Source organism: Alosa sapidissima, chromosome 7 (assembly GCF_018492685.1).
Source record: "Alosa sapidissima isolate fAloSap1 chromosome 7, fAloSap1.pri, whole genome shotgun sequence".
NCBI lineage: Eukaryota > Metazoa > Chordata > Actinopteri > Clupeiformes > Clupeidae > Alosa > Alosa sapidissima.
In genome coordinates, this window is record NC_055963.1 from 18,890,759 (window position 1) to 18,905,758 (window position 15,000).

The following is a 15,000-nucleotide window of genomic DNA, read 5'->3' on the forward strand; positions in this document are numbered from 1 at the left end:
TGGTCGTTAGGGTCGTGTTGAAAACATTGTGATGCAACAGTTTTCCATGCTGTTGCTGTCATACTTTGTGTTGGAAATGAAACCCAAATGAGAAGTTGTGGCCACAAGCGATGAGACAAATGATCATTTTGAGTCTTTCCTTCATGCGTAGTTGAACCAGTTGGTGAAAAGGGAACAATTAACGATTATGCAACTCCCCACGATTCATTAGCCCTTATGATTCAGGCTTATAATGAGTGGATTGAGATGGACGACACAAACATACAGATGTCAAAGCCATATGGCCGATGCTATGAGCCTCCTAATTCAATATTCACCATATGGGGCAAATTTATACAGAATCCTTTAGCTCGTCTTTAGGATGCCTTAAGCCAGCGGACAACTCGGAATGGAGATCTAAAAGCCATCCTTCCTTACTGACACTAGTCACTTAAGGGATAAGATGTGAATTTCTCTCCTTTTGGAACATTGTTCTGAGTGAGACACGCTAAACTGAAACAGGCAGGGTAGCGACGTGGCAAGGCAATCTTTGTAAGTGGCACAGTGTCAGCCAAAACAAGCAAAGTCCTCACCAGGTGGGCCAGCTGGCTAGCAGTCAACAAGCTAACACACAACTTTTTTTTGGAAACATTATTTTTCATCCTTTCATCCTGTTTATGTATTTATTTAGGTAATGACTTTGGTTTATGACTTTCATCCTGTTTATGTATTTATTTAGGTAATCTCACACACAGCTAAAGATTTGGATTGTTAAATCCAATTTTGAATGCTCTGGATTGACGTTTGTTAATTAATGAGGGCTGCCAATGTAGTTTTTCAAATTGAATTGTGCAAGATGCCGGTCATGACTGGCAAACTCCAGCTAGCAAAAACAAAAGAATGTACTCATTCTTCCAAAGGTTACAGTTGGTCTTAGTCTGACTGCTAGCTGCACAGGCTGACACAGATGGAGTGAGACATTGACAGCAGCGAAAGTCAGTGAGAGAGACAGGCATATCCTAGAGCACTGTCGGACTGGTGCGGGAGACAGACAGACAGACAGACAGACAGACAGACAGACAGACAGACAGACAGACAGCTGAGGTCAGGGGTGATCTTAAGGTTGGTTACCTTCAGGAACGCAGTGGAGTTGAACGGCAGTGGAGACGTGGGAAAGAGTGAAGGCTCTAGCGTGTTAGAGATCCGAGGATCCCCTCCATCCTGTTTCCTGCATGGGCAGAGAAAGAAAGGAGGACAGCATACGCTGTGAGATCTGAGCTTCAGCAAACACTGGCAGATAAAGAGAAAGAGAGAGAGGGAGGGAGAGAGAGAGGAGAGAAAGGGAGAGAGAGAGAGAGAGAGAAAGAGATAGGAGAGGAGAGGAGAGGTAGTGCCCTGTAACTACAATCCTTTGTTTCTCAGTTATATTTCTGTATTTTATTGACTGAGTGAGTATGTCATTTTGTCATGGCAATAAATCATACATTCAGCTGAAACTGAGACAGACAGACAGACAAAGAGAGAGAGAAGAGAGAGATAGAGAGAGAAAGAGAGAGAGAGGGCGGTACAGAGAGAGATCATGACAGAATTCTTTCTCAAGTGGGATTCTGAGGACAGATACTTCTAGAAACTTCAACCCAATTGTGTCTGCACCCCCTCTCAGCTGCATGAGGGACACAGGGGCCTCACATGCACCCAAAAGCAAACAAGCAATGTGGGGGGAAACGTAATCAGATTGTGGGACTTCTGTTGTTTTGACAAAAGAATGTTATTAGATTTCCCATTATTGTGTGATAGAGGGCAAGCATTGGATTATGTTACAGGCTAAATGGGCTTTTGGACTCGGAGGTGCAGCTGAAGAATGACCTTCACTTCTCTTCACTGAAACAATTAGCAAAAACACACACTAAAAATACCACACAGAATACCAAAGCCAACATTTCATACAAATATCCAAACAAAACAAGAGATTAATACTATTTGCGTTGGGATAAGCTTTCTAAATTATTTAGCCCAAATGCCAAACTCTTTCCACTTATCTAAATAAACATGAAACATGTGATACTAAGAAAAAGGCATCATCATTGGACAAAAGCAATTATAAGCCTGGTCGAGCAGTGACCAATGTGACATCCTGATATGAAAGCAGAAACAGCCCACCAACAATAATATAAACTCTCAGCATTCTTCCCCATCAGTACAGTAAAAGCTCCCAAGCCACCTCCTGCCCCCTGACTGTGTGGGGTTGGAGATATATTTTAGATAAGGGCTCTTACAGGAGTGAAGGGAGATCTGGGACATCAGCTTATGTCCTCCTACAGCAGGCACTTAAGCATGTCTCTCTCTCTCTCTCTCTCTCTCTCTCTCTCTCTCTCTCTCTCTCTCTCTCACACACACACACACAAACACACACACACACATTACCTGGGTCCACTGGGGCTGTGCGCTCATTACTACAACTACTGCTGCTACTACTTCCCCCCCCCTCTCTCTTTCTCTCTCCTTCTTTTCTCTCCCTCTCTCTCATGATCACTGACTCTCACTCCTCTGCCCTTATCTATCCTACTCTTTCCCTAAGCATCCTCATTTCTCATTTGTACTCTTTTCACCTCTAGTATTTCTGACACATTTCAAATATATATTTCAAATACAAAATAGTACTTTGCAATGTATATTGCATCGGGTTAAAAAAAAATGGCTTTGTATTTTTGTATCAAAATTCTTTACTGGTGTGTATTTTTACGAAAAATACTGCAAAAATACTGTAAGACATCTTCGTGATGACTTCATAAAAGTGACTGTCTTTCAGTGTGAGCAGTCAGACCTAGACCCACTACAGTGTGAGCCCATCAACCGTGATTCGATTAACTGGGACTTAACTGGGACTTGGTGTCCCCTAATCAAGCACCTGTTTGTGAGATGTTACACAATCATCTCAATCATCTCATTCTCGGCTCCAGTACAGCATTTCATTTCCTTTACTTAATGGCAGACTTTTCAAAAAGTTGGCTGCGCTTAAATGTATTAAGCTAAAAAAGACCTTGCAAATTCAGGCCACAGGGCACACACACACAAACTCATTACACTCACACAATCCCACACACATAAGTTTGCCTGTTTTGGTGGAACTTTTGAGCTGTTTGGGAATTTCTGAGTGGTATTCTCTATGCAGCCTTATTGGAGCTCAAATGGGCTAAATGTTTCGGATATAAAAGCTGATAGATGGAAGATTGGCAAAGTGATTTCACGCTCCCTTGAAAAAAGCATTTTTATTATTTTCTTTTCCTCCTGCCTCTCTCTTATGATCATCATCTCTCTCTCTCTCTCTCTCTCTCTCTCTCTCTCTCTCTCTCCCTCTCACTCTCTTATTTCCCTTTCCCACTTTTCTCTCCTCCCCATCATATCTCTCCCTCCCTCTCTCTTATTCTGTCCCTCATCACCCCCCCTCTCATCTGCCTTTCCTCTCTCTCTCCCTCTCTCCTCATCTTATCTCTCTCTCCCTCTCTCTCTCATTCTGTCCCTCATCATCCCTTCTCTTTCCCTTTCTCCCCCCATCTCTCTGGGGGACTGACTGCAGTGCAGTCTTCTCTCCTCTCCTCTAATTCCACCTGCTTTATATAATATTCCACAGGCCCTGCACTCCCTGGTGAGGAGCATCCATCAAAACAGACAGACACTTTCAAGTGAAACGGGATTATTCTGCAGATAGGCCTGTTTGGCTTTTAGCCCTTATGAATGCATTATCCTAAATTACCCACCCCCAACTACCTTCCTTAGCTCAAGGCAAGGGGGCATAAGCCTTCATTAACCTTGAAGTAGGCTCCGTTAAGCATTAACCAGAGAGAGACTCCAAGACCATGAAAATTTATACCAGGACATAAAATAGAAAGACATCCATTTATTGAATAGAGTTAATTTGTTAGGGAGGTTATTCATGAGCCAAATGATGTCCAGTATATTGACTTTGCTGTAAGTAGAGTCTGGGGAGGGAATGTCCGATAAATATTTACTGAGTGCGATCTCCTTAAAATGGACCTTGTCGTTGTGGAGCCAAAAGAAAGTATGGGAGAAAAGCCTGTCAAGATTAAGTCTAATTTGGCAAGAGACCCCAGCTGTCCAATCCCCAAACTGCTGCAGTAAACCCCACCCGAGCACGCTCACTGCCAAAAAACCCATGCTCATTTTCAAACTATCGATTGCTTGGATCGCCAGAGCAAACACTTCCAGTAATGTTGAAACACTATCATTTCTACGGAGAAGGGATTTATAAAAGAATGATTCTTCTACACAGTGCAGCAACACAGTTGATCTGAATCTACAGAAGTGACAGGTTTACACTACTCCGTGTGTACTTAAGATATGGTGAGTGTAGACCCCTGGGAACTAATGTGCTCACAATGTGTGCTCTTTGTCAGAGTGTATGATTAAGCAACCTTTTTCCCAACAGCCTGCAACTGGTTTTCCCCCTCAGGGAGTATGCAAACATCACAATGGTTCACTGCACCTGTATTAAACGGCTTCCCTGCAGGCATGAAAAACAACACACTTCCGCAGACCAATAAATGACCGAATCAATGACAGCGCTAAGCGCTTTCTCCATGTCTGGAAGCGAGCCATTTATAATTGGGTGAGTTCAGCTCAGGGCCTAAAAAGTAGTGCTCCACATATAGCATTCTCTGCTTGCTTTTTGACGTATAACATAAATATGGATGACAGAGGTCACACTCATGTGTGTCTCTCAGATACTGTGACAGTTACTGCGCGTACTCCATCACCAGCACTGATGGAATAAGACACATAAAAATGAGTCTGTGTATGATCTATCACGTGTGTCCCTTTCCACTTGACCCCTGAAAATGCAGCAACTCAGAGTACAGGACACCGTGGGTCAAGGCGATATATTGCGGAGGGTTATAGTGATTCATGCTTGTTGGAGAAGTCATACTTTATCAGTGTCTGGCAGCAACACCCTTCAAGTTTGAAATGCGCCTGGGCAATCGGAAGAGTCCTCCATGCATGAAAAAGGTTCCACTTACAGCTGGGAATGAATTCAGGATGGTTCCTCCAACTAGAGGGAAAGTGACAAGAGGAGGAACGTGTGCCAACCGCTTCCCTAAACGACCAGAAAAAAAGTTCTGTTTCAGAGGAGGGCTGTTTATGTGCAGCAAAGCAAACAAAGTTCAGCCGATCGTGTCACCTCCGATTAGACATGGCCCATTTAATTGAGAGAGTGCTAATTAACCGGGCTCATTGCAGGCTCAGGAGGAGAGTATGGGTACCAAACGCCAGCTCTGCTGACAGCAAAACACGGGCAGGACACAGCTGAGGCCTCAGATAGCCCCAAGCCTGAATATGCACGCAGAGCCAGACCGATTTCATCCAGGGGCCTAGCGTAACCTAGCGTTGTGTTTACCACACAGCTCAGCCCTGCACTCGCCACGACTCGAACCCGCAAACAACAGCACCTCGAATTGAGAGTCTAACGTGCTGGCGATTGTGTTAAAAACCCAGGCTGCTCGCACTCTCACTAGCATGACTCTTAAGTACTCTTAAGGGAGGTTTTACACAATGTACATACTGCACAACTACGGACTAGCTGGCTACCGTTACACTACTGTAGGCCTCAATCATACCACATACACAGCCTATTTTTATTCAAATTCCATTTACAATCGTCATCACTGACCATTACTGTACTCTACTGAACAACACGATCACGATCATGACAGACACGATCGTGACGAATATAACTACTGATAGCTCAATTCATCATGGGTCAGAAACACAGTAAATGAACAGAGCTCACAGACTATGCAACAGCACTGTGGATCCTCTGGGAGACATAAGCAGAGAGCAGCGCTAATGGTTATTCATGCAGACACTGTCCAAAAGTGCGAGTGCTAGAGCACAACAAATGAAGGGCAATTTCTACCCACTAAATCATTAATCAATTTATTGTCAACTGGTGCCTCTGTGCATACCAATGATCCAGCTGCTTGGAGCAGTGGGGGCAAGAGAACTCCATTCACAACACACACACACACACACACACACACACACACACACACACACACACACACACACACACACACAGTCACACACACAGTCAGTCATACACATGCACTTACAGACACACTCTAGTAGACAGACATACACACACACACACACACACACACACACACACACACACACACACACACACACACACACACACACACACTCACACTCACATTCACACCCACAAGCCAGGTCTTTGTGGATCTCTAGAATGGATTAAATTGCTTGCCGGATGTTGAGGAGAACAGAGGGATGCCAAAAACACAGAGAGAGAGAGAGAGAGTGAGAGATAAAAACCGATAGAGAAAGAGAGAGAGATAGGGAGGCACGAATGAAAGCCGGGAAGCAGTGAGTCATATTTGGCACGGCCCGGCCCTATTGCTGGAGCGCCACATCCTTTGTTCCGGCTTACGTGAGTTGGGTGAGAAGTGTGTACACACACACACACACACACACACACACACACATCCAATCGCTCGGTGAGATGGTCCTGGAGAGCGGAGAGCTGGCAGCGTCCACCGCCGCACAGCACCGGTTTCGGGACCGCACGGCACCGGTTCCGGCACCGCTCTGCCTTTGGTCTTTATCTCTGGCGCGAGCACCACTCCGGTGACATTTCGACTCACCAAGACCGTTTACATTATCCCTGGCGGCCACGTGACCTCACCGGAGACAGATAGCCGGTCAGACTCAAAGCTATCTGCATCAGTGCCTGATCAGAGACACCTCTTAAAGGTTCCAAACAGAGGATATATACACACATCAAATGGACACACACACACATATTCATACGGACAAGGACAGACACACACACACATACACACACACACGGACATGCACATGTATCCGCGCACACCACACACATACTGTACACACACACACACACACACACACACACACACACACACACACACACACACACACACAGTACACACACACACACACACACACACACACACACACACACACACGCACACTCACCATGTGTGTATGCTTTGTGCACACATAATATAAGGAAATGTGAAAGTAATTTGAATCCTGCACACAATGATACTTCAAAAGCCATATACAGATGTATGTAGTATATATATGTAGTATACACACACACACACACACACACACACACACACACACACACACACACACACACACACACACACATTCTACACTCGTACTCTTTTTCATCCCAATGTGAAATGTAAGAGGCACTGAGGTGACAGGCTACCATCTGGTCCTCTGAGTAAATCATTAAGCCGTCCACTGGAGCCGCCACATCCACAAGCGGGTAACCACAGGCGAGAACTCAGAGAGCCGCGGGTCTTCCGCCGGGCGGATAATTAGGGGGAGAACCGGCTCTTGTGATCCCAGGGGGCCGCTGCCTGCTGACCTGCAGCCCTGACGAGAGCTCCATCGTTCGGGGGCAAACGAGCAGGATCACTCCCCCCTCTGTCCCTCTCACTGTCCACTCCTCAATCACTCACTCTGGCTGCAGGAGTGTGTGTGTGTGTGTGTGTGTGTGTCTGTGTGTGTGTGTGTGTGTCTGTGTGTGTGTGTGTGTGTGTGTGTGTGTATGTGTGTGTGTGTGTGTGTGTGTGTGTGTGTGTGTGTGTGTGTGTGTGTGTGTGTGTATGTGTGTGTGTGTGTGTGTGTGTGTGTGTGTGTGTGTGTGTGTGTGAGAGAGAGAGAGACAGAGAGGAACGACTGGCAGGGGTCAGTGAAGCACAGCGTTAAGTTGGGGGCTGAACAGACGGTCAGTTTGCACTCCACTCGTTCAGCAACTACCAAAAAAAGAGATAGCACGCTCAGTCTGCCCCCACCCCCACTACCCTTGCCTTGCCTTGCCAGGCTGCCTGGGTTCTCATTTGAATGGTGTGTGTGTGTGTGTGTGTGTGTGTGTGTATGTGTGTGAGCGTTTGAGTGTGAATGTGTTTGAGTGTGTGTTCATTCATGTATTTGTTTACATGTGCACACCTGTTCAGACATGACTGTGTACATGTTCATTTAAGTACAGAAAATGTGTCTGCATATGAGTGAATCAGTGATGTATATGTGTGTGTTTGTGTGTGTTGAGAGAGGGAGAGAAAGACAATCAATCTGTATCAAAGTCTACACAAGAGTCAGTCTATGTACAGTATCTGAATGTCTACACGTGTGTGTGTGTGTGTGTGTGTGTGTGTGTGTGTGTGTGTGTGTATGTGTGTGTGTTTGCACACACAAACTCACTCTGGGCACCGAGCTGATCCAGCGCAGAGCTGACTGAATCCACTGATAGTCATACTTGGATCATAACATAAATAAGATAGACAGACAGCGTTCACAGCACAGGGCTTTGCAGCAAGCTGCTCATCGTTACCAAAACAGATAAGGCACCACCACACATGATTTAAGCTGGACACCTGCTAGCCTCTGCCTGCTCTGCCGAGCCCCCGGGAAACAGTGTACACAGCTAAACTGAGCCAAATACATGCCCCTAACACACACAGACACACAATTACACAGGCACACACAAACACACACGTATGCCCATACACACACACGCACACACACATATATACACATGCAATCAGCTAAACACATGCTCCTCACACACACTGATACACATACACACATAATTACACTTGCACAACCATACACACACACACACACACACACACACACACACACACACACACACACACACACACACACACACACACAGAGTAATAGAGAGATCCAGATAAACACGTACACACACAAAATCACAATACTCAGCATATTGCGCTCAATCTGTGCATCGCAAAAATTCAATCAAGCAGAGTGGCTGGCGTGAGAGAAGAGGAAGAGAGGAGCAGAGAGAGAGAGAGAGATAGAGAGAGAGAAAGAGAAAGATAGACAGAGAGAGAGAAAGAGAGAGTGAGTGATAGAGAAATGTGTATGGTAAAGTTACTCACTCAGCATCAGCAGATGGACTACAGGCTCAGCCTCAGCTTCTGATTCTCTTCACCTCCGCCTTCTTACTCCCTCACTCTCTTTCTCTCTCTCGCTCTCTGTCTCTCTCTCTCTTTCTATCGTTCCGTGAGTGGCGCTCCTCTCCCAGTCGCGAGTCTGTCACACACCTGCAGGCTGCACTGATCCTCCTCGCGCAGACAGATGCTACTGAAGCTCTCTCCTCCCTCTCCCTCTCTCTCCTCCTCCCTTGCCTCTCCCTCCCTCCCCCTCTCTGTTTCTCTCACACTCCCTCCGTCTTGCTCGCCCTCATGCTGTTGTTTCTCTCTCTCCCTTTCGATCTCTAGCTCTCAAACATACTCTTATAATCTCTCACACATACATACTATACTCATTTAAACAGGTCCAGCTTGATATACATTCTTTTATGGGGCTTTCTCTCTCTCGCTTGCTCTCACTCTCTCTCTCTCTCTTTTTCACGCACTCAGCTGACTTGCACTCTCTCCACAGATCTTTCTTTCTCTCTCCTCCCTTTCACTCACTCACTTTCACTCCCTCCCTCTCTCTCTCTTTCTCTCTCTCTTCCTCTTTCTGCCCTTCCCCCTCCCCACACATTGAAGTCTGCCTGTCCACAGGGTTGTGTGATGATGATGATGATGATGATGATGGCTTTTTTTCCTGCCTTCCATTATGCTCCCTTTAATTACAGTTTATTCCCCTGGAAAACAGACTCTGCAAGCGGACCCGCCCGCACATGAACATGCCCCTCTTCCCCCAATCGCTAAACTCTAAAACCCGAACCGAATACATCTCACGAAAACCAGGATGTCGCTTCAAAAAAAAAAAAAAAAAAAGGGTACTAGGAGCAAGTCAATTTGACACCCTGAGGGTAAAGGCAGTGGAACTGCTCTGCGAATTACCTGTATTTCAACTCTATCAACTACACACACGAACACACACACAAATATATAAATAATCACAGAACGTTTCAGTTGGTTGGCGGCTCACTCACACTCACACATGGAGGTGAATGAGTCAGTGGTAGAATCAAAAAATGGTGGGGGATTTTTAACGGCCGCCAAACACAACACAAGCACACAAAACACTCCCAGCTGAGAGGAATTCAGCTGTCAGACAAATCTGTCTGCCTCACACAGTCAATCCTTTTGGATGCACAGCGTATTACTGTGGTGCCGCAGCACAGCCTACTACAGGAAACATCTGATGAATGTGTCTTCCTTTAGAGAAGCCACACATTTGCATCTAAAAGCCCATCATAAATGTGTATGTGTGTCAATGTGAGTGTGTGTGTGTGTGTGTGTGTGTGTGTGTGTGTGTGTGTGTGTGTGTGTGTGTGTGTGTGTGTGTGTGTGTTTGTATGGGTTAGAGGAAGTCCGCTGTTTTATGAAATCACACAGGATTAACATGGCAATCTTTTCACTTCACTTCAACCACTGTCATGTATTGTAGTAATCACACGGTCTAATCCTCTCTGGGCACATAAAGCCCTTCTCCACACACACACATACACACACACACACACAAACACACACAGTACACAACCTCCATTCAGAAAAATACTACATCAATGACAGGCTGTTGTTTTCTTACGTAATCTATAGAATACATACAACAAAGGATGAAAGGTAATATGATATAAACCAGCCACCAGCACATTAACACACATGTCTATCAGATCCAAAATCTATTCCAAAATGTATACATCCAACAGCCACCAGCACATTAACACACATGTCTATCAGATCCAAAATCTATTCCAAAATGTATACATCCAACAACTATTCTTTTCCCCCAAATGGTTGTGTTAATGAATTCAACATTTGCATAATTAATCTAATTTTCTAAGTCATTTATCCAAACCAGAGGGTAGAATTGCACATACAATAGGGTGGGATTTGTAAAACTGCTTGCAAATGGTCAGTTGATGACCCCTTTGTACCCCTGAGCCTGCCGCAAAATGCTGATTTGATTTTGTCTCTGTCCAATCCCTGGTGCTTGGAGATATGCTTTGTTCCTTTTGGAAAACATCTGTCAGGCTGTTTTAGAACCGACTTTCACACTATCAGCAGGAGCCGTCATGAATTCTGTCCAGTTTGATAACACTCATTCTGCACAACACAACACAAGTAGGGTTAGGACCTGCCCATTTTTACAGCCACCAGATGAGAGGGATATTGCATTGTCACCGCAGGGACTGCCACTGTCGAGACTTGCCTTCAACAGAGAGCCGAAAGGAGACGTAGCAGCCAGTAATGCAAATGACAAAATTACAACGCATGAGAGCAAAGAGTAAACAGTGAATAACTTGTTCATAACCATTCAGAGAAAACACACAGAGAGGAGTACACTCAGAGAGTACATACAATGAGTAGTACACTCAGAGAGTACACACAGAGAGTACACACAGAGAGCAGTACACATACAGTAAGAGCACTTTACTACGCTCATCCACTAGAGCCACCCAGTCCATTACAGTAATGGCCACTGCAGCTCTGATCACCAAACAAGTCAATACAATGCCAAGCTCTGGAGACCCAGCCTGACACGTGGACTAATGTCCCTCTTGGGTGACCTGGGCTTTTTGCTGCTGATGGTCAAGCCCAGTGAGACACTACATTATGTGGTGCTGTGGTTGATGACCAGTGAGACAGAAAATTGGAAAGGGAGTCCTGTTGAGAGAGTTCATGTTCAGTGCTATTAAAAGAGTCTCTCCTGTAGAATCAACTTACTGCACGAGGCAGAGGATATGAACAGAACTTTGCTCACACACAGGCCAGAGGATAATGTAATGGTGTCACACACACACACACACACACACACACACACACGTACACACCCACACACACGTACACACATACACACACACACACACACACACACAATGTGATGGTGTCATACTGTTACCAGCATCATACTGGGGTTGAGTTACTCAGTCGGATTTTTTTGTGGCAGGGCAGCTCTCACACACAAAGCAATCCTGAGTCATGGAGATCACCAAGACCTACACACGACACACTCAACACACACTCAACACACACACACACACACACCTCAACCTGACAAACAAAATGAAGAACAAACACTAACAGCTAAAAACGGCCAACACCCAGCACAGAGGTAGGGCTTACCTTTTTCTTTCAAATACAAGAACAAGCCAACCAATTCCTCTCCCCCAGGCGCTGCCGTCTGGGAGCGCCTAAACTCTCACTCTGTACATAGAGCTACTTTTCATGCTGAATCAAACCCCAGAGGCCTCTGGCTGTTTTGCTGTTTCACTTTATCACACACAACAATAACTTCAGTGATCTTCCAGGTAGCTTTTTCTATCCACTTTCTATCCACTATTTCTAAGTATGAATCCAGACTGCTTCAGTAGAATTAGAGTAATACACGTTAATTCATTCTAAATGCAACACTGACTGGCTTAGAATATATGAATACAAATATGACAGCTGCAGTTTAATAGGTGACTTGGGGGTGGATACGGTTGGGGTTTAAACATCGACAGACAGTGGGCATTCTCCTCCATGCCCCCAGCACCTGCACCCCCATTTCCCAATCACACTAAATGCCGTGCCGTCCACCTGTCCCCAACATCCCCCCTACCCACTGGGATCAGATCCCTACCCACTCGGATGTCACCCAGTCCTGATATAACCACTGTTGTGATGGGAACAGGCCCTGCCAAAGCCACTTCCTCTCGCATTTAGAATCCAGCGTTTACTAATCTGACCTCCCTGCTTGTTCCGAGGGGCTTTGCGCTTCTCTCTTCTCGCCCCCACCACTCCTCGTAACTCGCTCCTCGTGTCGCATCGTAAATACGTGGCGGCGATGGTGACACACACTCTCACACACACACACACTCACACACACACATACACACACACACACACACAGAGTGATGTGGTGGTGGCAGCGTAGCATCACCAAACAGGGTATTAGTCAGATTAGTGGCGACGGCAGGGCCTTCTGAGAAATAGATTGAGTCACGTCCTAAACGTTTACACAACCAGCTCAGAACTGCCAGCAGGGAGGAGAGAGATAGAGGGAGAGAGAGAGAGATAGAGGGAGAGGGATAGAGAGAGAGAGAAAGCCAAACACAAACAACACCAACAAATAAACACAGCAGACCTGCATTATGCAGCAGGTTATAAAAGCATGACAAAACACAAACAAACATTGTATTCTGTTACGGCTTTACGTTGTGGCGAGGTTCTAATACTTAGTCTAATACTTCGTAGTGTGTGTGTGTGTGTGTGTGTGTGTGTGTGTGTGTGTGTGTATGTTCCATAATCCAAATGACGCAAAAAAAATCAGCACAATAAGGTGAATGTGTTTCACAAGGTCTTGTGCTGTGTTGTCGTCCATATTTTGTCCTTTCTCCACACACACACACACACACACACACACACACACACACACACACACACATGGTGCTCCGATATGAGGTGATGTGAGGTGGGGTGACTTGCACGGGGGCGATGACAGCCTAGCAGTCTGTCAGGACCCTGATCTATCAGACACGGGCCCCCTGGTGACAGGGCGCGACCTGACACTGACCCCCTGGGCTCTGAGCCTGGTGCGTGGGGAGGAGAGAACCCCCCCCCCCTACACACACACACCCCACCTCCATCCCACTATGGATGGGCTGAGTGTCAATCTGATTAGGGCTCCACCTGTCGGGCCCACAGGTGCTCCATACACACACACACACACACACACACACACACACACACATACACACACAGACACACACACACAGACTCAGACACACAGAAACACAGACACACACGCACACACACTCACACACACACAAACACAATGTCACACACACATTACGGCTCTTTAATGACTTCTAATTGATTTCCATTTTGTTGAGCTGCAGTGCAGAGGCTGAATACCCCACTCCTCCTTAAGCAATATGTCCCCACAAGCAGGCATGCTGTTATTGATGTTTTATCATTTTCTATCTTTTTATTTTCTTTATTTTACCATTTAGAAGTTAAAACACATTACAGTAAACATTGTTTCCTGATGGTCTCTTTGTCCAAAACACTGCAAATGTTACGGGTTATAAAAGTAATCAAACATACTAATCCAAATATGACGCAAGCCCATGTGAGTACAGTGAAAGAAAAACACTGCCTCCTTCTGTCACTTTTTCCAGGTCAGAAACAGACACTCTCTGCTATGTTTAGTACCCAAAGGAGACACTTGATTGAATTAGAGCCTGACGTAAGCTTGCAAACATATCAGCTAAGATTCCACCCAGTCTGAAGGCAAATGGAATACATTGTCTATGTGTTTGCAAATAACAAAGCTTTATCTTGCATACAGTCTCTATGATCATGTATGAACGTTTAAATGTACATAAAGGCTTTAGGACTGTGTAGACACTATGTGGAATGCACAGATAAAAATGCTTTTGATTTAGCGAACCAAAAAACTGAGACAATTTGACTTTGAGAGAATAGCAAAACAAAAACAACAAAAAAACACTACATGAAATAGTATCAGTGTATTCCTATACGGATTATCATGTAAAGAACTGATACGTAAAGTCCTACATTTGAGTCAAGCAGTAAACATCTTATCTTGGCTAGAGTGTCCACAGAGGCTTTACAGATGGTCAGTTGAAATTGAAATTCAGTCTCTCAGCAGACGATGGTCCACCAAAACACGTTCCTCCACAGATATATGCTGCCGTCAATTGACCATCAGCCACAACTAGGTTACCGACACCACCATGGCGACCACCACCACCACCGCCCTCATCACCTCGCTCACACACACACGCTGTCTGTGGTCATCTGTCAATGAGCGCCTCGTCTTGCGTGTGCTAGGTGCCGTTAGTTGGATAATAAATAACCCCCCCCCCCCCCCAAGTTCGATCTAATCCCCTCGCATGCGCTGGCACATGCTCCTGATGCATGGCGACCTGCTGGCTTGGTGATGGTGGAGACCCAAATGAGCAGGCAAGAGCGATGTGCCGTGTCATTTGGAAATGCTGCCCCAGGC

At 45.6% G+C, this 15,000-nt stretch overlaps 1 protein-coding gene across 11 annotated transcripts in view; it reads right to left on the reverse strand.

Annotated features, from left to right (window-relative positions):
* The window catches only part of rap1gapa (RAP1 GTPase activating protein a), a 113,762-nt gene that overhangs the window by 45,857 nt on the left and 52,905 nt on the right, over positions 1-15,000 (reverse strand). For 10 of the 11 annotated variants that reach the window (XR_006032924.1, XM_042098565.1, XM_042098555.1 and 7 more), the window contains exon 3: positions 1,111-1,207. Coding sequence is in view for 8 of the 11 variants with exons in the window: in XM_042098555.1 (XP_041954489.1) it covers positions 1,111-1,207 (97 nt within the window). In the remaining 3 variants the exon portion in view is untranslated. Of the gene's footprint in view, positions 1-1,110; positions 1,208-8,966; positions 9,183-15,000 lie in introns of those variants that run through there. The other variant, XM_042098562.1, reaches the window with a different exon arrangement.